A 25,000-nucleotide genomic window follows, 5' to 3' on the forward strand; every position below is an offset into this window, starting at 1 on the left:
CTAAAGCCAATCTCTGGAAAACGCCTGAATTATAGCATTCAGTCTTTGATTTATTTTAGGACTCTCAGTAGAAGATGGTATGCATTAAGTGTTCAGCTGGTCTTGTGTAAGTGTCATAAACGTCAGCAGGCATATCAGATTGTGTTCTGAAAGTTTCTCTTTCATAAAGACTATATGTATATGATGACTGTACAGCTATTTAATTAACTTTTCAGCAAAATTTTTAGACCTTTCAATACCATCATGTCATATAGGCATAGACAGGTTGTGGGGGGTGGGCATTAAGCCTCCCTTTCAAGAATTTTGCAGTTTGTATGTGTGTATACTAAATGCACACACAGAAACACACGTGCAAACATATATTTCTAGTAATTATTTCGTAAACTGCACAAACTTCCCTGTGCAGGCTGGCTCTTTGCAGCGCAGAATTAACCTGGACAACTTGTGGGGTCTGAGCGATAAATGCCGCCGCCCTCGGAACACACGGAGACAGTTCATGCGGTCGTGCAACAAAAACGTGTAGATGTTTATTAAACACTTCTTTACACATATGGCTAGCTCGCCGGCCGAATTAGTAACACGTAACACTTATACGCTGACAATGAATACTGGGAAAACAACACGCACACTCAAGACAATATAAGATATACAATACAATATAACATAAGACATACATCATCATCATCATCATCATCATCAGCCTGTCTACGCCCACTGCAGGGCAAAGGCCTCTCCCATGTTCCGCCAATCAACCCGGTCCTGTGCTTTCTGCTGCCACGTAATACCTGCAAATTTCTTAATCTCATCTACCCACCTAATTTTCTGTCTCCCCCTCACGCGTTTGCCATCTCTTGGAATCCAGTCAGTTACCCTTAATGACCACCGGTTATCCTGCCGACGTGCTACGTGCCCGGCCCATATCCATTTCTTCTTCTTGATTTCAACTATGATGTCATTAACCCCCGTTTGTTCCCTGACCCACTCTGCTCTCTTCCTGTCTCTCTTCCTGTCTCTTAAGGTTACACCTATCATTTTCCTTTCCATCGCTCGCTGCGTCGTCCTCAATTTAAGTTGAACCCTCTTTGTAAGTCTCCAGGTTTCTGCTCCGTAGGTAAGTACCGGTAAGATGCAGCTGTTATATACCTTCCTCTTGAGGGATAGTGGTAGATTACCATTCATGATTTGATAATGCTTGCCGAATGACCCCCAACCCATTCTTATTCTTCTAGTTATTTTACTCTCATGGTTCGGCTCCGCGGTTACTACCTGTCCTAAGTAGACGTACTCCTTTACAACTTCCAGTGTCTCGCCACCTATCGCAAAGCGCTGTTCTCTACCAAGATTGTTCCACATTACTTTAGTTTTATGCATATTAATTTTCAGACCTACTCTTCTACTTTCTGTATCCAGTTCAGTAATCATGAGCTGCAATTCGTCTCCCAGCGAATCGTAGGTTACTGAGATACTCTCCATTGACTCTTATCCCTAGCTCTTCCCAATCTAGGGCCCTGAAAACCTCCTGTAAACACGCGGTGAATAACATAGGAGAGATCGTGTCTCCCTGCCGTACGCCCTTCTTTATTGGGATTCTGTCGCTTTCTTTATGGAGGACTATAGTGGCTGTGGATCCGCTGTAGATTTCTTCCATTATGTTTATATAGGCTTCGTCGATGCCTTGATTCCGCAGTGCCTGCATGACTGCTGATGTCTCCACCGAATCAAATGCCTTCTCGTAATCTATGAAGGCTATGTATAGGGGTTGGTTGTATTCCGCGCATTTCTCTATCACCTGATTGATAGTATGAATATGGTTTATTGTTGAGAATCCTGTACGAAATCCTGCCTGGTCCCTTGGTTGATTGAACTCCAATGTCGTATTAATTCTGTTAGCAATTACTTTTGTAAATAGCTTGTAGACAACCGACAGTAAGCTTATGGGCCTGTAATTTTTCAGGTCTTTGACGTCCCCTTTCTTATGGATCAAGATGATGTTGACATTCTTCCAAGATTCTGGTATCCTCCCCGTCGAGAGGCACTTCGTATACAGGGTGGCCAGTTTCTCTAACATAATCTCTCCACCGTCTTTCAACAGGTCTGATGTTACCTGATCCTCACCAGCTGCTTTGCCTCTTTGCATTCCCTTTAGGGCTTTCTTTACTTCTCCTGTCAATACTGGTGGGATGTCAGATTCCTCTGTGCTATTACTCCTTCTTACGTTATCATCCTGAATGGCTCGGCTGCTGTACAGATCTCTGTAGAACTCTTCCGCTACCTCAACTATTCTATCCATATTGTTTATGACCTTGCCTTCCTTATCCCTTAATGCATACATCTGATTTTTGCCTATGCACAGTTTTGTCTTCATAGCTTTGAGGCTTCTTCCGTTCTTTAGAGCATGCTCAATTCTCTCCATATTATACTTTCTTATGTCGGCTACTTTACGCCTATTGATTAACTTCGAAAGCTCCGCCAGCTCTATTTTGTCTGTTGCATTTGAGGCTTTCATAGCTTGACGTTTCTTAATGAGGTTTTTCGTCTCTTGGGATAGCTTACCAGTGTCCTGTCTAACAACTGTACCCCCGACTTCCACTGCACACTCCTTGATGATACTAGTCAGATTATCATTCATTGCGTCAACGCTAAGGTCGGTTTTCTCGGTTAAAGCCGCGTACCTATTCTGAAGTGAAACTCTGAATTCCTCAACTTTCCCTCTCAGAGCTAGTTCATTAATCGGCTTCCTGCGTATCAGTTTCTGCCGTTCCTTCCTCACGTCAAGTTGAATTCTAGATCTTACCATTCTATGGTCACTGCATCGGATCTTGTTAACTACTTCCACATCCTGTACAATGCCCGGGTGGCCGCACATTATGAAGTCTATTTCATTTTTAGTTTCGCCATTAGGACTCCTCCACGTCCACTTACGAGTAGCCCGTTTTCTGTAGAAGGTATTCAAGATGCGTAAATTATTGCGTTCTGCAAACTCTACTAGTAACTCCCCTCTGGCGTTTCTAGAGCCGATGCCGTATTCCCCAACTGCATGATCTCCAGCCTGCTTCTTGCCTACCTTTGCATTAAAGTCGCCCATCAGTACAGTATACTGTGTCTTTACCTTACTCATTGCTGATTCTACGTCTTCGTAGAAGCGTTCAACCATTTGATCATCATGGATGGATGGAGGCGCGTAGGCCTGTACCACCTTCATCTTGTACCTCTTATTAAACTTAATTACGATACATATCACCCTCTCATTAATGCTATAGTATTCCTCTATATTGCCAGCTATATCTTTATGAATAAGGAACCCCACTCCTAGTTCTCTTCTGTCAGCTAAGCCACGATAGCATAGGACGTGTCCGTTCTTCAGCACTGTATAAGCCTCCTGTGGCCTCCTAACCTCACTGAGCCCTATTACATCCCATTTAACACCCTCCAATTCCTCGAATAGTACAGCTAGACTCGCCTCACTAGATAAAGTTCTAGCGTTATACGTAGCCAAATTCAGATTCCAATGGCGGCCTGTCCGTACCCAGAGATTCTTAGCACCCTCTGCTGCGTCGCAGGTCTGACCGCCGCCTTGGTCAGTTGCTTCGCAGCCGCTGGGGACTGAGGGCCGAGGGTTAATTGGTGTATTCATGTGGGAGGTAGTGGCCAAGTACTACACCAGGGTGGCCAATCCTGCTCTGGTGAGGGAGTGCATTGCTGGCTGTGGTCGCCAGTGAGGCTGCACCCCAGGCCTTTAAGAGTAGACATACATAAGACAACATAATACAATACAAACGCGGAGGCGGCGCTGCCGATGCACGACTCACCACTAGGGCCCGAGGAAAGCAAGCCGCGGTACCGTCCCCTCCGAACCTACCGTGGCCGTCGCCCATCCGCGCACGCCGCCATACCCCAAAAGAGAGACTCCTGCCGTTTCTTTGCGCCGGCTTAAATTCTCCGCAGTGGCGATGCCAGCGCCACCGCGCTAAACTCGGGTTACCGCCAGCGCATCCCTGGCCTTGGTCGAACGTCTCCGCTTATGCCAAAGCACGTGCACTGCAAACACAGCGGCCGCGCCCAAGCTACGGCAGTCGCCTTTACAGGGGTGATATAGCACCCCCACAAACTGCATTATGGCATCCTTGTAGCCAGGTCGCAGCTTTGGCATGTTGCTTTGGCATGTAGGTCTGTGTAATTTATACATATTAACTTTCACGTTATGTGTACAGGCGTTCCTCCACACAGCCCAGTATGATGCAGCCATCTCGGACTACTTCAGAAAGCAGTACCTGACTGGTGTGGCTTGCCTCCCCCTTCGCTACGGCACCAACCCACACCAGGTTCCTGCCCAGCTCTGCACCAACCTGCCAAAGCTGCCAATTACTGGTATGAGTGGGAATAATTTAAAATAAAGCAAATTGCAGTGGAAATTTAACTTGTATCTGGCATTCTAGAGAGAGCAGATAGGTTCCTGTCTTGCCATTATGTGCCACTGGGCTAATTGGTTCACAATTCAGGCTTACAGCTAGCATAAAAGAAGACATAATCAGCTGAGAACAGGACTGGGATCTGCGAAAGAAATGTTGCTTTCTTTCTTTGTTTAGTAACACTTTAATAAAAAGCAAATGCATTCAGGTGTAGTATTTGTACCAGGCTGCTCCATTGCAATAGCCAGCTGCTCTATACACTACACCATAGAGCAGGATTGGAATGAGCGAATTTCTACCCTCGTGCAAACCTGCGCTTTTAGACGGTTAGCACAGAAGTCTCTTTGCTTAGCAACAACTTAAGAACCATGATGGTGAAGCGCTAAAAGAAACGAAGACTTACGAAGAACACAGGACGCAGCGCTACTAGCAACTGAGTTTATTTTGAAAACAGCGCCCTCATATATACAAAATGTACGTCATCACTAAAGCCAAAATATTTTAACACTTGATCATAAAAGAAACAAACAGGTAAGAGATAAAAACCGCGCATGCACCCCTACCAAGGCAACAAATGCACTTCATTTTACGTTCTCTCTAAAAAAGCAACTTCACAATCCGATAGCAAAATATATGGTTGACTAACGCAAGCATTACCACTCCTCCTTATTTGATAAGCCTCAACGATCGCCCTGACAGTTCGATCGGCGTGCTTGTCAACAACAGTGGTTTTCTCAAAGTCAGTTTGTAAGTCTTCGTTTCTTTTAGCGCTTCACCATCATGAATCTATACCAACACGCCCAACTGGCAGTTATTCTAAACTTAAGAACGTTAGCAGCTACACACGTGCAAGTTTCTTTCATGAGGTGAAAATACTATGCTGCTGGTGGGAAGGAGATGCAAAATAATGCACTGAGCAAGCAGAGTACAATTTGAGGCAAAGTGCAAAGCTGGGTCACACCTCGGCGCAGGAACGCAATGAGAAATGCTTTGCACAGCTTGGTTCCAACGTGAGTAGCAGCTGAGTGAATGAAGAAAAGTGGGTGAACTGTAGAATTTTGCTGAGCAATGAATTTGTGTGATAAACCTCACATTCTTGAGTAAAGGAAAAGACAAATGAAAAGGGATGGTAAAGTGCAAGTGAAGACAACTCTCTGCCAGTGGGAGCTGAACCCACAACTTCGGCGTGATGCGTGTGCTGCTTTGTGAATGCAGCTATGGCAGTGGCTATCTGTTCCTGTTTGCTTCTTGCATACTTAAATGTATACATGTATTTATAACCGAGTATGAGGGTTGACTGTTCAGATCCTGCTAGCAGCTGAGTTGTACATTCTTCCATTTTAATCTCTATTCTCCTATCAGAAAAATACAAAAGCTCACTTTGGTCTTAATCCCCTGTGTACATTTTGCTAAACCCCAATGCGCCGGTTCTCGTCCGATCAAACCGACAAGACAAGTCTATAAATTAGAGCTGTGCGAATAGCAAAATTTTGGGTGCGAAGCAAATTCGAATAATAAAGATTGAGTGCGAATCGAATCTAATAATTTTCGAATAATTTTCGAATATTTCTCAAACATTTTTCGAATAATTCGAAGTGAAATTACAGAAAAGTTGCAGAGAATCCCTAAGTATGTTCTTGTGAGATAACGACATGAAAGTGTTTCTTTTCGCTAGGTTGATGAAGCACTGGTGGGGTCATATTTCATAGTTGTCTTTCTTATCAAGAATGAGGCAATGTAGAGGCTGAATTCTATTTGTGTACGTGATTTGGTGCAACCAAAGTGTTGCTGACAGCACTTTACACGGGATAGGCAAAGATGCCATTTCCTCAGCTTCTCCTCCTCTTTCAACTTCTGTGGAAGGCCAACTGATGTGGCGGACAAGGGTGTGCTCCCTTCAAGTCCGGAGTTCCAAATCTGCCTCGTAGACGTCGATATGTAAGAACATCTGAAATTTTGGATGCTAAAAAGCTTCGGCGTCTGATTTTTCGGACTTCCTGCCCAAATTTGAGGTCCAAATCAGCATTAATTGAGCCCCCAACTCTGCCACATCTTTCATCTCCATGTTGGAACCTGCGTTTTCTTGAGTTAATAAATTTGCGACCGGAGCTTAAAAGGCAGCTTTGCCGCAATAGGGGTGTGTGATGAGGTGAAGCATATTGAAAATCTAGGGACCACTTCCAAACGGACGTTGACTGTCTCTTGGCTAAGTTCGACCGTAACGGAGCTTGAAAGGCAGCTTTGCCGCAGTACGGGGATGTGATGAGGTGAAGCATATTGTAAATTTAGGGACCACTTCCAATTGGACTTTTGACAGTCTCTTGGCTAAGTTCGACCGTAACGGAGCTTGAAAGGCAGCTTTGCCGGAATACGAAAGTGTAATGAGGTGAAGCATATTGAAAATCTGAAGGGGTCACTTTCAATCGGACGTTGACTGCATTTGTCTTTGGGAAGTTCGAATAGTAAAATTTCAGTGCGAATCGAATCGAATAGCAAACACTATTCGAAAAATATTCGAAATTTCGAATATTCGCACACCCCTACTATAAATTCAACCATAAACCAACGTTAAAAAGTTATGACTACTATATTGTCAAGTTTAATGCAAGATACATATTGAAACTGCATAAATGCTTTAAACGTTGTATGATAATTTAATACTTCATTTCATTTAACATCTTGTTCTCAGCAACTTGTTAATGATTTCAAATATTGTGAAGCGTTTTTGCAGCTTCTTGGGAACGGAGAATATTTTTATTTAGAAACTCCGTGTGCGAGTGCGAGTAAATGTTTTTGAACAAGCAATGACACCCGCAAAACAGAGACAGCACGAGTTTATAGCAGAATTAACATGTGCCCTCTGTCTTCCTAATAAAACATCTGGACTGCAGAATTTATCTGGGATAGCCAAATATATGTGGAGCATTTACATCTACTGTGCCAAGTATTAATGACTCTCATGCACGAATTTAGCCTTCCAAATATATTACTATCATGCACAAAATCTGGAGTACTATCAGTGCATGCCTGATGCATTCTGAATATTCAGTATTTTAACCAGCTCTACAATTTTGTAGAACACTCTAGCATTGTTCCAGGCGTTTTCCAACTTGACATAGCTGTCACTTACGAGTGGAGGTTGAGGTTCTAAGATCAGCTGTTTGCTTTCTGAAGTGCAAAGCCAAGCTTTTCGGTGGTAGTAGTAAGGCACTTCGTGCGATACATGCAGTGCTCAACGGATCCCCGGGCTTCATCAACCTCTGCGATGCGCTGAACGCATGGCAGCTGGTGAAGGAGCTTAAGGCTGCCCTGGGCATTCCAGCAGCAACCTCTTTCAAGCACGTCAGCCCCGCAGGTGGGTCCCGTTTGGGAGTCCTGGAATTTCTATGCTGCATTTTCTACCCCCTAAAAATGCTTACAGTCTTTTGAGCATATCTTAAATCGTCATTTTTGTTGCTTGTTTTTTCTTTGTTGAAAACTCCCTGTCCACTACTTTCTTGTCAAGGATGCTGTGCTGTACTGGTTTTTCAGCGAAGCTGTTAGGTGCTAGGATCAAGGAGTGCACGTAGGCAACATTTAAGGTGGCAACCACTCTGACAGAACCACCATGTTGTTTCAAAGCATGCAGACACCTTGAATAAAGTTTCTGAGTTAGTTTTATTTCTGCAGTTTCACACACTTGTAGATAATCATGTTTGCCCGTTACCTTAAGAAAAGGTGGTGTCTGATTCAATGACTTCGGCCCAGTATGGTGCTCACCTGAACTGTTTTATACATCACTGTAATGTGCTCAGACATAAAATGCCATTATTATTATCAACATAAGAATTTGACTACTCAAAATGTGGTCACTCACAAAACAGCTGTTGGTTAGTGTCCACACGTTACTTTTTTTTCCCTTCTTTCCCTTCTGGTGGCGACACCTATATATTTGGGGCGACACCTATATATTTGGCGACACCTATATATTTGGTGTGCCGCCCATTAAAACCTTAGTTGAAAGTAGCGCATGTCCTGTGTGCTTCGATTGTGTTACGTGTCCTTCGCGCTTACAGAAAATATGAATTACTGATTCAGAGCCTGGGAGGTAGTGGACAGCACTCGTTTCACTTCCTTGAAGTCGTATAAGCTTGGAGTGCTTGCAGCTAACATATATCTTCAAACAGGGTGGCCCTGTGCAGCTGAACTGAAGGCGTTGCCGAACAATAATAATAAAGCGTGAAATGTGGGACATTTTTGAAGATTTTCGTACCTCTCGCGGGACGTGGGGCAAAAGCCCTCAATGCAGGGCAGTCCTGTGAGTCGCAGGACTGGGGGTAACCCTAGCACACATTAAAAAAAATTTCACGACTGATATTTCTGTGTACAGTACAAACCATCACAAAAGGGTGAGGTTGCAAATTTATCCTGTTTTCTGCTCGTTCCGATTGTTGTCTTACTTAATAAAGCTCACAACCAATGGCAATGCTTCCATATGCGTATCGATCTGTTGATCAAAAGTGCTATACATTGCTTGCAAAAAACGTTCAGCAATTTCATGAAAGTAATGCAAAGCTACTTAGCTACGAGAAAATTTGCAGCGACTTTTCAGAAACGGAAGACTTTGTCTGTTTGGCACTATGAAAGTTGGCTTATGCCAGCTTGTGTCGTGTGCTTATCATTCCAGTGGCAATTCAGGTCACCGCAGTAGCCAGAAAAGAAGATAACATAATTTGCAAGCCTTCCACTTTTCTGGTTCCGTGGTGACCATAAAAATGCAGCATTCTTGCTGTCAGCTTTGGTGTAAGCTAAATGGGCAGCCATCCCAAAAGTATATCGTGTGGAAGAACGTGTTGTTGGGTGAGTTGGTGCTTGCTGAATATATCATGTGCCCATGAGCTTGTAGGTTATTGCAGTTTATTGCAGTTGCACAAACTCGGCGGCGCAAGCTGCCCTGAAATTCAATAATAATAACCGGTAGCGAGGTTTCTGAAATTTTCTGCTCGAGAATATATAAAGGGAATGGATAGCAGAGGAGTGAAGAGCAGTCATGTTTGTCTACTTCATTTGACTGTACTTTTCGTTGCTATGCACTGCGATTTTCTTTCTTGTTTTCAAACAAATAGCCCGGCTATAGAGCTATTCAAACAGGTTGAGTAATGAAATTGCTAAACCTGTGAACTTAAAGAAGAAACATGATGATATCCTGCCGGCCTATCATATAACAGTACGTAGACCTGGCTATTTGAGCAGATTGAGGATGATGAAATTTTGAATCGTTGAACAAAAAACCAGGTGTGATCGTGTTGCCTTTTATATGGGCCTTCCTGAAACTTGCAGTGGAAATTGTGACCAGAGTCGCTTGTTATTGCACCTCTTGTATCTGAGCTATGAAGTGGCACAAACTACAAGATTCTTCTCTGCACAGGTGCGGCCGTGGGTGTGCCACTGTCGCGAGACGAGGCCAAGCTTTGCATGGTGGACGACATGTTTGATGATCTGACCCCTATTGCCACTGCTTATGCCAGAGCACGAGGTGAGCACTGTGTGCATCATCCCAAACTTCATTCTGCTCACACTAGTGATTTGAATGCGGTAATGATAGACCACTATTTAAGCACATCAGTGAACGAGGGAACGAAACAAATCCATAAGACAAATGCCTTCACTGGAAATTTGTTTAGCATCATACATGTGTTTATTCTGGAAAATTTTCTTTGCACCCATAAGCAGCACACTTTCAGTAAGCAAATGACTGCTTATAAAACGAAATTAATGTATATGAAAGCACTTTCTTTCTCTCATATCAGCAGCATCTTTGTTTCTTGTTGACTGCGCTATCTGGTGGCTGTGCACTATTTCCAGATTTTATTGACTATTAACTTGCCTATCTGCATGACAATTTTAGGGCATCTAGAAAATATTGAAAGTAGGAAGACAGGAGAGTTGTTTCATAACAGGGGCGTAGCCAGGGGGGGGGGGTTGGGGGTTCAAACCCCCCCCCCCCCCCGAAATTTTTCAATTTTGCTTGCGTATATATACACGCACACATACAAAACGCACGCACGAACATACATAAAGTATGGTTGACCCCCCCCCCCCCCCCCCCCGAAAATATTTCTGGCTAAGCCCCTGTTTCATAAGGTGAATAATTGGTGATCACTTCACAGCCTTTCACTTTTTACAATACTATGTACTGTGTTCTTTAGCATTTTGTCACTGGAGTCAGGCAGAAGAGCCTTCTAATTTATTTCCGGCTTTGATCAATGTTCTCAGGTGCGGATCGCATGTCATCATTTGGAGACTTCCTTGCCCTGTCTGACGAGTGCGATGCGGCAACAGCTAGAATTGTGTCTCGGGAGGTACGTGTCTAAGCCTCTCATAACGTCAAGTTCCCTTGCACTGACACCCAGCCCTGCCCCTTGATATGTTGACTATGCACTGCTTCGCGGTAGCTCGCTCCAAAGTTCTCATGCATTTCAGATGGTGAACAAAACCCCGAAACCAATTGCACTTATTATGTAGCACCTTTACCAGTGTACCCAACATGTTCAAATTATGTCTTTTATGGTTATCTCAATAGGTAAAAAAACCCGAATGCTATGAGGGTAAATCTGCACCCTCTTCAGCAGGCCTGAAGGAGACAAATGCCACCCTTCGCCTCTTAGCAGGCCCCTACTTTCTTTTTTACTTCCATGCCGCTTGCATGCACTGAACAACCTTGCAGAGAGCTTTAGTGCACTGCAAGACAAAGCATGCAGAACGTAAAGCAACGTGTCAAGCACTGTCTTTGTTCGAATGCTTTTTCCTACTGGCACAGTGGTGCCATGACTGTGTGTCTGTTAGAATGTGTGGTTCAGTGTGAAATTTCAATTTATTCCTTCCATGGCTTGCTGGAATTTGCCGCAGGTGTCTGATGGTGTCATTGCACCAAGCTACTCGGACGAAGCTCTGGCAATCTTGGCCAAGAAGAAGGGTGGCAACTACTGCGTGCTCAAGGTAAGAATTCGCATAATGCAGGTTTCAGTGCCGAAGAAAATGTGTGTAATATTTAGGGGTGTGCGAATATTCGGACTTTCAAATATTTTTCTAATAGTGTTTGCTGTTCGATTCGATTCGCACCAGAATTTGATTATTAGAAGTATTTGAACTTCCGGAAGATAAATATAGGGATGGGGCGAATAGTAAGTTTGAGGTTTGAAGCGAATCCGAAGCGAATAGTGATTTGGTCGAATATTTTCGAATTGAATAGTTCGAATAGTATTTACCGCATACTATTGAGAAAAATGAGCATTTTTGTCATGACCCTTGCACAATATTTTTAAGGACTGGAACTAGGTATGAGTGAATGTCACTTTTTTGGTTTGAAATGAAGTGGAAGCAGCCAGTCTTGGGCAGTAACTAGTTACTAGTAACGCGTTACCGGTAACTAGTTACTTTTTTCAGTAACTTGTAACTGTAACTAGTTACTTTTAAGTTAGAGGAACTTGTAACTGTAACACTGTTACTTTTTTACACAGTAACTGTAATGGGAAATACCGTTACAGTTACTTCTGTTTTTATAAAAAATTATCCAACAGCAGCACTCGTTAAAGGCCGACGTTAAATGCTTTCCGTTCTTTCTAGCTACCTTCTTTACGATATCCTCTCACTCCGCCATTCAACTTTCCACAATAGGGCTCCTCTCGCAGTTTAGGAGAGGAGGTCGCTAAGAGGATTGTCTTCCCTGCAGAAGATCCGAGGTCAGAGGTTGGTCGGAGGAGGTTTTTAAGGCAACTTCAAGTTTATTTGTAAACTACATATCGTAAATCAATCATGCTGCAGCTGAACAGCTTGCTTAGTTCACGTCCTTTTTATTCAGCGCACACACACACACACACACACACACACACACACACACACACACACACACACACATATTGTCACTTGAGCTTCTGGCTCTGTTCTTGGTGTGCCGGTGGAGAATTAGGACGTCTATTTCACAGTCTTCTTCATCCGTGGCTCCGAGCTAATCGTGTTTGACAGGCAGCTAGAAAGCAGCAGCACGCGAAATGGCTGAGAGCCAGCAATACGAATTAGCGAAGCAATTTTTTCAAGCCTCTCTGGAACTGATTGTAAAAGGTTTACTCCAACTTAACACAACTATTATTAACAAAATGACATGAACGTTACGCCTCCTCTGCAGGCGGCATCCTCAGGTTCCAGGAGACCCCCCCCCCCTACCCAACCTTCGTCCACGAGCCAGCGTCGTCCCATTGTTTATATCAAAGCTATGCGCTGTTGTCCAGCAGTGTTCAACAAGCCCCGTGTTAGAGTGCGGTGCATGGATTGCCCTAGCAATATCCCGTGTTTCCTGCCTGTTTCAGCGATGTAAGTCGCGTCGCAATCACCGCAGTATACTTGCAGAATGACCCCGCTCTGATCGTCCGCAGGTGTGTGGGCTTTGGGTTTCGCGAACACATGTTCCAAGGTATGACGCGGGGCTTGAAAACGGTTTGTACGCCCAGCGGATGCAAAGCTCTCCGAATGGGGCTTGATACACCTTAAACATGGGCGTCGTCTTCACTCGTGATGCACTCCCCGTTCTTCTTCGCATGCATTTCTGAGTATCATTAATAAACGTCCTAGGATACTGCCATCGTTCCAGTGCATCAACCACGTTTTCCAGTTCTAGTTCCAGTTCTACCAAAACATTTTCTTAGGCGTCCAGGATATCCTAGGACGTTTATTGAGGCGACAAAATGGGGCGTACACAACGATTGCTTCTGTTGGGCTCCCTTTTAAGTATCATTCGCCTGGAGTTTTACCACGTGCAATTCTGACTACCCGCATGCCTTCGTACGTTTTTAATAAATAAATTCTATAATTTGTTTTGTGATTTATAAGTTATTTGTTACAGTAGCGAAAAAGTAACGACGTTACTTTTTCACAGTAACTGTAACTGTAACAAGTTACTTTAGGAAACTCTGTAACTGTAACTGTAACAGAGTTACTTTTTTGGCTTAGGTATCTGTAACACTGTTACTTTTTACTGGTAACGTGCCCATGACTGGAAGCAGCCTTGAATAGTATCAAGATTTGAATATTAGTAGGTTGCAAGTTTAAGTGGTGCAATACATTACAATTTAAAAATTACTATACTTAGCGCATATAAGCCCATATAACATGCTTTTAAACTTAAAAAAATATGTACATTTAACTTTGAAGTGTGGCTTCGCGGCAGTGCAGATTTCCCCTGGATGAGTTGTTTCACGGCACAGCAACCAGACGGTGCAGTGAAATCACCTTTACAGGGGGTTATGTGCGGTCAAATGTATACATATATTCGTTCATTTCGAATACTTCGAAATTTCGAATAACCTAAATTCATATCGAAGTGAATTCGAATACTGCAATATTCGTTCGAATATTCAAAATGCACGAATATTCGCCCATCCATAGATAAATACAGTCAACGTCTTATTTTTCGGACTCCCTAGGGACCGCGAAATAGTCCGAAAAATCAGACATTTCGAGAGAGCGAATTCATGCTTTTTTTATTCCGCTCAAGTGGTCATATTGCCACAGCCACGTTCGAAAGAGCTTTAATACATCCCTGTACACTTATCAGGCACTTTGGTGCGTGCCCAGGCTCTCATGAATACATTTGGTGCCTGCCGGGAACGCCGCTTAACTACGTGCCGGCCGCCAATTGTGAATTTGCATCTTGTGATGGAGCACCGCTGATAACAGCAAAGTGCGAAATAAATTACGGGTCTCTCGCATGGAGCGTTTGGAAACAATGACATGGAACACAGACCATGGCGGAACAGCGGATGATTCGTCCGGCTTTCCCCGATACGTGTGCGCATGGTTTACATGCGCACACGCATCGCCAAAGCTCCGCCAATACGCAGCATTTGCTGCCACGTGAAGCCGATCGTCCCTAGTTGTGTGCAACACATTGCCAACTATGTTGACACCGTCAGTGTCGGGGTGCTTTCTGTACTGTACGCACGCGTTTGTCATGAAAGTGTTCGTGATACCCACTCCATTCTTGACCACACACACGCGTAGGGAGGGTGAGCTGCTTATGTTAGTGAAGGCAACGCATCTGTGTGGCTCACCTAGCAGTCTCGCACAAAGAGGCAGCATGAAGGTGGTGCGGTGCTTTTGGGTTATACGCATACCACTTGCGTGAGGCCACATGCACTACTGAGTAGTTAGCTGACGATGCTTATCAGAAGGGTCGTCAGCGATTAAGCTGTACTGGTGCGTTTGCCGCCTGCTGCCATCATGCCTCCATGCGTTTCCCGATGCTTATCTGTAAAGACATCGCCACACCGTTGACACCTTGACGGTGGCCCCTTCAGATTATCAATATTCTTCACACCATCACACTCTGGCATTGCGGCAAAGCTGCCTTTGGGAGTCTGCTCAGGCCGCAAATGGATTGACTCACGAAAGCGCTGGTTCGAACCTATGAGATGACAGACACGGCAGAGGTGGGGGCTTTAATTTAAGCCATTTCGGACCTGAAATTTGGGCAGAAAGTCTGAAAAATCGGATTCTGAAGATTTTAAGCGTCCAGAATTTCAGATGTTCTTATACACTGACATCTAAGGGGCAGATTAGGAACACGTACTCAAAGGTAGTACGCCTTTGTCCGCCACATCAATTGGGCCTCCACAGAAATTGGAGGAGGAGAGGTTGAGAAAGTAGTCTTTTCCTTTCACGTGTAAAGTGTTGTTGACACCACATTGGTTGCACCAAATAACGTAAACAAATACAATTCGACCTCTGCATTGCCTCATTCTTAGGAGAACTAGGGAACACCACCTCTTCAGCGCTTCACCAACCTAGCCAAAAGAAACTCTTTCATGCTTCCATCGCATAAGAATATGCTTAGGGAGCCTCTGCAACTTCTTTTCTGTAATTTCGCTTTGGAGTATTCGAGAAATGTTCAAAAAACATTCTATTTGATTCGCACTCTTATTTTAATATTTGAATTCGCTTCGCACCCAAAATTTTGCTATTCGCACAGCTCTAGTAGTTTCTTAATGCACCGGCACTTGAAGCAAATGAGCAGCTCTTAATTGTTGATAAAATGTTGTGACATCTATTTGGTGAGCAGCATGCATGTGTGATGTCAATGACACTTTAGCGAGCATTACTGGTGTGTAATTGTGGGTATTGTTGCTTTCAAAACATAATGTGACGGCGTGATCTTGAAGTTGGCTCTTTCCAAACCACGACTTTTGATGTTCATATCTGATCCACTCGAACAAACTCGGCTTCTGTGGTGCATTGAAATGTGTGAACATTATGCTCCATTCCTCACAATAGCAGTGAAAAACAGGGTGTTGTGCAATGTCACATTTTATCAACAATAGTGCGCAATAGTTGAGGAGGCTTTTCAAAACTCTTTCATGTAGTATTAGACTTAGCTGCAGCATGTTACAAAGAGTCGCAGTGCTTTATTGGACCAGAATACATTTACACAATGTCCTGTTGCATGTGACTGCAATACCTACAGTACGGAACAGGCCTCGCATACATTTTTTTTTCTGCCATTTTGTGTATGTGCCGCAGTGTAGTCAACTTGGTGGCTTTTTAGTCTTTATGCTGTATGTTATACAAAGTTTACTGAAAAAGCTAGAAATTTTTGGTGTAAATTGCGCATAATCATTAAGGGGTTGCTGTTATTGAAGACATGTGAATACTAAACAGTTCAGCGTTGGCAATTCTGTGGGAAACATTGAACCACTGTGACTCGGAGGCAATGGAGCTTCATGCTCAATAAACAATTCTTTGGAGAAAAAAATCAATTTTCTCCATTTCGGCCAGATGGATGTGAACTACGAGCCGACACTCATGGAATCCCGCACGCTGTTTGGCCTGACTCTTGAGCAACGCCGTAATGACGCCAAGATCAATCGGGATCTCTTCACCAACATTGTGTCAAAGACCAAAACAGTGAGTGCTGGTCCATTTCATACTTTTTAAATGTTTGTTGAAGGCTGTAAGCTGTCTTCAGCCTGAGATATACTAGTACTGTCTAGTGCACAGGTTGAGGGAGAAAATTAAATGCGGACGTGCAGTCAACACTGGAAGCTAAGCGCTTTACACATTCAGCTCAGTATGCATGTTGTTGTCTACCTGTTAGCAACAAGTACGTCTTGCATCGTGAGCAGCATACATATTGCTCTATTCAGCGACTAGAAAATAATGTACAACACCGCAGTCCCACGCTCCATCCCTCCACATATAGAATGAAGTTTGAAGTCTCTCACGTGTGCTGCAGCAACAAACAGGCAGCATCACTGCTAAAGCACTGAACACGTGCACACACAAACTGTGAGGATGCATCGCTTTGGAAAGTTAGAGATGCGTGCTGTAGTGCTTATAATCAGCATTTAGATGTAAGGTGTAACTGTCTGGAATACCATATACTTACTCCCTTGAGGTACACTGAATCCTTGGCCAGTCTTTGAATGTAGAGAATTTGAGGAATTGCAAAAGAAGATGCTTTTTAACATAACTAGAGGCCAGTGAACTGAGTAAAGTAAGGTCTAGAAGAGGGAGTTTTTTGCTTGGTCGGGAAGGGGCTTACCAGTTTTGTCAGCTGCCCGGCTGTTGGTGAAAGCAGTAGCGGCAGTAGATTTTCACTGTGCAAGAACTTACGTGCGTTCCTCTGAAATCCAGCTGCCAGAGCCTGCCATCCGGGATCTGATTGTGGCCACGATAGCCCTCAAGTACACCCAGTCCAACTCTGTCTGCTATGCGAAGGATGGACAGGTAGGTGCTTCTGTAATAAAGGCCACTTAATGAGTGTTTTAAATGAAATGGAAAAACTGTCAGCACGTTTGTAGCAGAAAGATGCAAAGGAAATTTATACAGATTTTTCAGAAGCTTCCTATTCGCCTTTTTGGTTGGTTTCAAGATTGCGATAGCAGCAGCATGTGTTATATCTCAACAAACTTCCGGTAACTTCAGTTATCACTCTCAAACACCAAAGCAGAAAGCGTGTTTTTTTAAGCTGTGCCAGAGTAAGGAAAGGCTCTTTTTCCACTTTCATGTAAAACGAAGGCGCTTAAAGTTAAGGACTAACTCTTATAATTTTGCGTATAGCTTAGAAGAATATTTATTTGAAATATTTCGCCAGACACAGGGAGAAAAGTGCTAATGTGCGGGCTACTCGCTAAGGCTTTCGTTCCTCACCAATGCTACTAGGCTACGCTGACACACAAAACTGGAAGCTATCCAGCACCTCCTGTGTTTGTAAACAGCGAAAGGGTCTATACTGGGTGACAACCAAAGAAAAAAAATTGGCCGCGTATCTGCGTGCTTCGCTGCAAATGTCGTCTAAAGACGATAGAAGAGGCGCTGCGTGAGATATGGACGCCATCTGACAATACGTCGGGAAACACACGCTGGTACTCCCGGCGCAGCGGCAGGCGAAGACCGGCGGTGACCAACGCGACCGGTGGGGACGCCGGCCAGCCCGAACACGCTGTTTGGCGCGATGCGCCGAAGGAGAAGAAACGTACGCACTCAACGAGTACTCTCCACACACTCTTTTATTTACACGTCGCCTGGGTAAAACAGAAATGCCAGAGCGGCCCCCCTGTCATTCGTACAATGCAATACTGAACCGAAACCGAAACACAACATGAGCTTGTGCAGAGGGCACGGAGGAGGACAAGTTTCAGCGCAGTCGCATTTTCAGCGCAGCTTAAGAAACTAGGGTTGTAACATTGTAGGGTGAGTAGGGCCAGAAGGACCGTCACGACGAAAACCTGCCTCCTCAGTCGTATTCGCCTGGAACGTTGGTGTGGCTTCGCGTTCCCTCCTCCACTCCTGGCCTTTCCACAAAGCTACTGCCTAAGTACGAAGGCCCCTACCGCGTCCTACGTCAAGCATCCTCAGTTAACTATATGATTGAGCCTGTTCAATCATCTACGGGCCGCCGTCGTCGCGGCCGCGAGACTGTTCACGTCGATCGACTGAAGCCGCATTATGACCCACCAGCTGTACCTCTTCCTTAGGTCGCCAGGATGGCTCCTTTTCCGCGGGGGAGTGATTTGTAACATGGTACGGCGCAGACAAGAACGCCTGCGAAAGAAGAAGACGAAGACGGTGGCTGTTGGCGCTCGCGCTTGCTCGGCTTGGAGCGCTGATCGCTTCAGCTGTGGCAATCTTTTAATAAACGCGTTACTGTCTCAACGTTAAACACATACCATCAAGGTCTTTAAAATTGCGTATCTATGTATTTTCTGTTAAAGGAACACACCGCCTAATGCTTACCTAGTGATGTTGCGCCTCAGATATGCGTAATGTTTGCTTTTTGATCAACAATGTACACAAGTATGAACCTAGTCAGCCGTTCACGATGGCTGGCCCTTGGGCAAGTGGTTCAACTTTGGCCGAGTGGTTGAATCGAGGGACGTGCCGACAAACAGAAAGACAGACAGAAAGACAGACCAAAATTTCTGCGTTTAAGTTCCCCAAGAAAGACTATCGTCTTTAAAATGGTAGCTTCGCCCACATAACCACAGCTCCTGCCCTACACCTGTGAAAAACAGTTGTGCTAGCTGGTTTCCGCTCGAACTAGAGATCCTTGTTCGCGGCTTATGTAAATGCTACGCATATTAAGAGTTAAAGGTTTGTCGTTACAACCTAAAATGTTACATATGACTGAGCAGCGATGTCAGGATCCCTGACGGAATTTACCCGGGCTTCAAGTTTCTGACCTGAAACCAGCGACACAAATGTGGGTCTGTATACGAAAGTCAGCTGTGTGATACACTTGAAAATTTATGCAAATTGTTTTGTGGGAGGGACAGCAATGGCTGTGGGAGGAGCTGGCATATTTCCTTAGGTTGTAACAGAGTATTATAGTTGACAAAAAATTCGTCCTGCTCCAGCATTTGAACCCTGAACCAACACCAACGTCGTCTTATCACGAGGCTCTGATGATAGTGACTAAAACTCTTGTACTGCAATCTGCTAGCCTAATGGTTAGCAGAAATGGTAGCTAGAGCAACCATCCTGGAAAGACGTTGGTCCTGGGTTCAAATCCTGAATGAATTTTGCCATCTGTTGTTGAGGTTGCCTTGCTTTCAACCTTGGTTTATATTTTCCTGCCTTTCCACGAATGCAGCGCCGTCGAGCTTCAGTATCGAGATATAGGCTGTAAAATGTGTAGTGCACTGGTAAATATTACTACATAGGCAGCATGTTTTGCACCAATGCTATGTGTGTCTAGATCTCTGATGTCCCTCCAACAGTGTGTCATTCCGAAGAAACCCAAAACATTACATCCTTTTGTAGGTGATTGGCATCGGTGCTGGCCAGCAGTCCCGAATTCACTGCACACGACTTGCAGGTGACAAGGCCAACAACTGGTGAGTCGAACAATTGCTCTGGTGCACGTGTGGATATAGATCAGTAAGTTGCAGATATACGAGATTTGGGTTGGGCTTTGGCTGATGACTGAATTTTCCTGGCTAACTATAACATGTGTATCTTCTGCAATCAGCAACTCTTCATTGGTAATGACACCTTGTGTGGGAAATCTCAATAATGCTTGCCCTGGCAACGCTGCGAGTAACTGCTGGTAACACAGCATGATTGATTATTCTAAAGGCTGTCGAAGAACAGGAGAGTACTGAACTGGGATGGTTGGCACATAACTCAGTAGAACAAACAGCACAAAAATGGGGCGTAGTTAAGACGACAGATAATGCTGCTTCACTTGTGTTTACTACTCTCCCGTTGAGCCATTGTTTGTTCTGTTTCACCGGAAAAAAAATTTTTTCATCTGTGTACATTTGAGATTGTTGAATGTACAGTATAACCTCATTACAACAGACTTTCATAGTGAAGAGGATTTTGGTCTGTTATAAAGGGAGTATGTAAAATCCAAGTACTGTTACAACAGACTTTTATATAAACGCTGAATGGGTCTGTTATAACCGGAGAGAATTACGAGTCACAAACATGGTCTTATTTTTAACGGGGGACCAAAAAAGAATGCGATTTTTGGAAAATCGCATTTTCAGTTTCTGTAGCCCGTTTTCCATCTGATTCCAAAATATCTTCACTGAAAACTACATAAAAGTGCTATAAAATTTTATTTTGCGTCTGCCGACATGGCGAAAATTGCGGAAGTAGCAAAAAAAAAACAGCGTTTTTGAAAATTATAGCTTGGCAATGGCGCAACCAGTCGCCACCATTTTGGACTCGTCGTAAAGAGCATTTCTCCGTGTTGAAGTTCTCCGTTTCAGCTAGCTTCTCCATTCAGTAACAAGCGTACAAAAAGCACATGCTTGAAGTTCAATTCAAGGCCTCCGATTGGCTGCTTTTGCCGTGATGCTCGCTTCGGGATCGTCGTCTGCTGCTTGTGCATCGCGAGGTCGTAGCTGTCAAAAATTGCGCTACTTAGTGACGCGTTCGCACTCGTTCTGTGTTCACGGGTCGACGATAATTTAGAACGCTTTAGTTTGGCAGCTGCAAGTGGAAGCTCAATCATCAGATTACGATAGCGCGCTGCACTCGTCACGAACATCGCGGGCATGCTACTGTAATAGTGTTGACTCGTTGGACCCGCTGTTAGAGGTTCTTCTTATCAGCACTTCGGAGCTTATGATGAAGACCACCGCGGGACAACTCTTTGTACTCACAATCGAGCATGACGTACTTTGAAACATCGGGCACCGCGGCCACGCACATCCCAACCGAGCTTTCTACTCGATGTCGTGGCTAGGCCTAACCCCGCTAACGGTGCCAACGTACGAGACAAATCCGAACTTTGCGGGCAAGAACATCGCGCAAGCAGACATGCGAAAACAAAGAAGTTGCAATGCCATTTGTCACAAGCAACGAATCGCATCGCCCGCTGGCTCTGCAGATCCGCGGATAGGCATTTTGCGCATCGGCAGCGGACCCCCTGGCCAAGCTCGCCGCGCAGCGACCACTCGGAGCAGCAGTGGCAGCGGCCAGCAATTTCACGCGTCAGCGTCCCAAAATGCAACACCAAGCACGCTGCGTGCCGATTTTTTGTCGCTACAGCTAGGCATAGCTGATCATTGAAAGACCAGAGATCGGCGGCCTTCGTTCTTAAATCGGTACGTCGACATCCGCGGCGCGCTGTTCCCGTCCCGAAAGTATGCGAAAGTATGAAAGTGAAGACCATTTTTGAGCACTGCTTATTTAAACATTAGTTCAGCTTGTATGGCATGGGTTGTGGGGCCATGTGGAGAGAGTGCATTGAGGTAAAGTTATTTGTGCAGTTATTATACTGGGGCTTCTGAGCATGCTTTTTTTTTCATGGGTTGAGGTTTACTAATGCAGCTCAATAACAGGAAATACTTGCAATCAATAGGTGGCTGAGGCAGCACCCCAACATCAAGAGCATGGTCTTCAAGAAGGGTGTCAAGCGTGCCGAGATCTCCAACATCATCGACGTCTACGTTGGCGGTGTCTTTGGGGAGGCACGTGTCTTAGTCTTTCTTTTGCATTGTGTTCTTGTACTGTAATGTACAGAAATGTTTTATGATGTAATGTTTTGTTGTTGTCATCACCTGTGTAGGACATGCCTCTGGAGCAGTACCACAACTCTGTGGAGAACCCTGTGCCCCAGCTAACTGAGGTGGGTTTTCTGATCACCGAGATGGACCGTGTCGTCACAATAAAGTCAACTCTCGTTACGAGTCACAACCAATCTGACACGAAGATGTCTTTGTTATATGTGACATTCATTATGGTGTACTTTTGGTATTTGCGACATTGTGACAGGCAAGAAATGCTAACTCTGTTATATTCAGCAATTTGTTATACATATTAAGGTCTGACTCTGCTATTGCATGTGATTCTGCATGCTGTGAGGACTTCCGTGAATGTACCTTTCCAAGTCATTTAATGCTCAATATAGCCTTCATTTTCAGCTTTAGTGGCTCAGTTTTGTTTTAAAACTGAATGCAAATGCCAGTCTTCCTAATGTTAGGCTACATCAAAGAACATCAGGCAGCGAGAGCTTGTCTGCAACCATTAACTACTACATCTCTCAACCAAGCCTGTCTTTTGGACGGTTGATAAAAACTTTTGTATTGCAATTAAAATGAGGCCTCATGCCTGTTTATTGGAAGCTCCCTCAGCTGGTTAAATTTAATCAGGTGTGTTTGATTACACTAATGCAGATGGGTTACTTCGGTATTGCTGTTGATGGTGAGCTGTCTTTCTTTACTGAGAGTGGTATTACGTAGTCGAAATGTACAATTTCCAAACAGGATTCACATAAACATGATCCTCAGTGTACTAACTTTCTCTCGCCCATCATGTTTGAAGTATTTAGAATTAAATGCACTGGCTGTTGCTCTGCAAAGAGAGGCTTTTTATGTCTCCTTTCTCTCTCTCTCTCTCTCTCTCTCCTTTCTTTTTTTTACAACAGGCGGAAAAGAAGGCCTGGATTGCCAAGTTGTCTGGCGTGGCCCTCAGTTCGGATGCTTTCTTCCCATTCAGAGACAACATTGACAGGGCGCGTCAGGTAATATTTATCTTTCATGGTTTCAATAAGTCGTGAATTATATGGCAAGTGCCCAAGGGGGAGGCAGGAAGTTCGGTGGGCAGATGAAATTAAGAAGTCTGCGGGGATAACGTGCCCGCAGCAAGCACGGGACCTGGCTAATTAGCGTAACACGGGAGAGAGCAACCTGGGAGACTAGGTAAGCCCACTGCCTTTGCCCTGCAGTGGGCGTAGACAGGCTGATGAATGAAATGAACAGATTAGGCTTGTGCGAATATTCGAACGAATATTGCAGTATTCGAATTAGCTTCAACACGAATTTAAATTCTAGGAAATTTCGAAGTATTCGAAACGAACGAATAGACATATATAAACCGCATGTAACCGCCTGTAAAGGTGGTTTCACTGCGGTGGAGGCGGTGCTGTACCGTGAATACACCTTTCCAGGGGAAATTCGCACTGCAGCGAAGCCCTACTTCAATGTTAAATGAATGCATACAGAAAAACCACGTTAATTCAAAGTCACTGGGACTGTGATCGATCTTCTGATGAAGCGGGTTTTCAAATTAACCAAACATGAAAAACGTGGATGCAAGGAACTTTGAATTGCTGAAAGTAATCAGAGGTGGTCGTTTGCTGTGCCTGCTAGTTTGCGGCTCCAAGGGTTATTTTTTCCAGCAATACCCGGTCTCAATTTTGCCGCTAAACCGGGAAAACGGCGGGCCTCGCTGCTGCCTGTGCAAGGAAAAAATTCACAGCATATCCACGTGGTGAATGATGATGAGTGGGGCAAAGCTCCGGAGAGAATCATCGGTAAACCGTGAATCTTCTTTGTAACGCCCCATCAATCATCACATAAAGAGTGAGAAACAGTGTGTGTATATTACAAACATCAAACTTTTATTTTTCTTAATTAGATGATGCTTGGCTTGCGTTGTCCCTTCATTATCACGGCTTTATGGTCCGTGAAGTGAAGGGACAGCGGTTCCTGTACGGGTTGCAACTGGAAATTTGAAAATACCAGGTCTATACATGTCCCTCGGATGGTCGTTGGTTTCATATGATCAAAATATGTGCACATGAGAGCATATTTGGCTGCCATATGTTGTATTAACCACTCGTTGTTCTTTTCGGTAATATCGACATTCAGGTCAACTAACACAAATGGTCTATTCTTGTACTTGTCATAATTACACAATGCCATGTCAATGAATGTCTTGATATTCCCACTCGACAAATTGGGTGCAAGGTACATGGTCATGATGATGCATCCATCAAAATCGATGGCAGCATATTCACCGTTGTGGCTCTGTGTCGTTGGTAGTAGCTTCAGATCTTGTGCCGTTTCTGTTTGTTTGACGTATACGGCCACAACACCTGCAGGACACTCTGCATCATCGATGCACACGACTAGAACGTATCCTTTGATATTTGGTCTTTTGGCGTTCCAAGTCTCGGTAAGACAGAGAACGTCCACCGCAGTAAGTATGGGGTCCCATTTCACGTCGTCTACGTGGGCATGCAAAGATCGAACGTTGGGGAGGGCAATGTTAAACTCGTTGGTAGAGTCAACGTCTTCTTGCAGGCTTCGGAGGCACCGCTGCGTCAACGTGGGTAGTCGATGTTGGTCTAGGCGTTGAAATTCGTTCAGCATTGCGCATTACTCTTGGAATGTTGTCTTCGGGCGTCGTTGAAAACACGAGACGTAGTAAAGAAGAAAGAACGCCACACAGGCGAACACGCTTGAGAGTCTCACTCATCGTCGTCGTCTTCTTCTTCTACTGCATACCAGAACACGCGCAGTAAAGAAGAAAGAACGCCACACAGTGGAACAAACACGCAAGAGAGTCTCACTCGTCAACGTCGTCTTCTTCTACTGCATACCAGAACGCGTGCTTCTCACGAACTAGAGGTGGCTACTACAAACAAACAAACAAACGGAGGATGGACAGACCCACGGCATAAGGAGCTTCGCCCCTAAAAAAGAAAAGAAAGGGGGGAAAAAAAGTCTGTCTCCTGATCAACTGAAATGCACGCCTGCGGAAAAGACGTGCTTCACTGCAACACAGTGGTGACACGCGGGCAGCATGTCACCTGCTCCTCGCAG

General features: G+C 44.5%; 1 protein-coding gene across 1 annotated transcript in view; it reads left to right on the forward strand.

The window, feature by feature from the left end:
* Positions 1–4,211: 4,211 nt before the first annotated feature.
* LOC119393114 (bifunctional purine biosynthesis protein ATIC) overlaps positions 4,212–25,000 on the forward strand; it is a gene marked incomplete at its 5' end in the record, with an annotated part of 27,476 nt that continues 6,687 nt past the window's right edge. The window contains 11 exon segments of the mRNA XM_037659937.2: positions 4,212–4,368; positions 7,639–7,764; positions 9,817–9,924; positions 10,665–10,750; positions 11,298–11,387; positions 16,215–16,343; positions 17,073–17,165; positions 19,701–19,774; positions 21,754–21,862; positions 21,961–22,020; positions 22,819–22,914. Of these exon segments, the coding sequence (XP_037515865.1) occupies positions 4,212–4,368; positions 7,639–7,764; positions 9,817–9,924; positions 10,665–10,750; positions 11,298–11,387; positions 16,215–16,343; positions 17,073–17,165; positions 19,701–19,774; positions 21,754–21,862; positions 21,961–22,020; positions 22,819–22,914 (1,128 nt within the window).

The sequence above is a fragment of the Rhipicephalus sanguineus genome, chromosome 5 (assembly GCF_013339695.2).
Source record: "Rhipicephalus sanguineus isolate Rsan-2018 chromosome 5, BIME_Rsan_1.4, whole genome shotgun sequence".
NCBI lineage: Eukaryota > Metazoa > Arthropoda > Arachnida > Ixodida > Ixodidae > Rhipicephalus > Rhipicephalus sanguineus.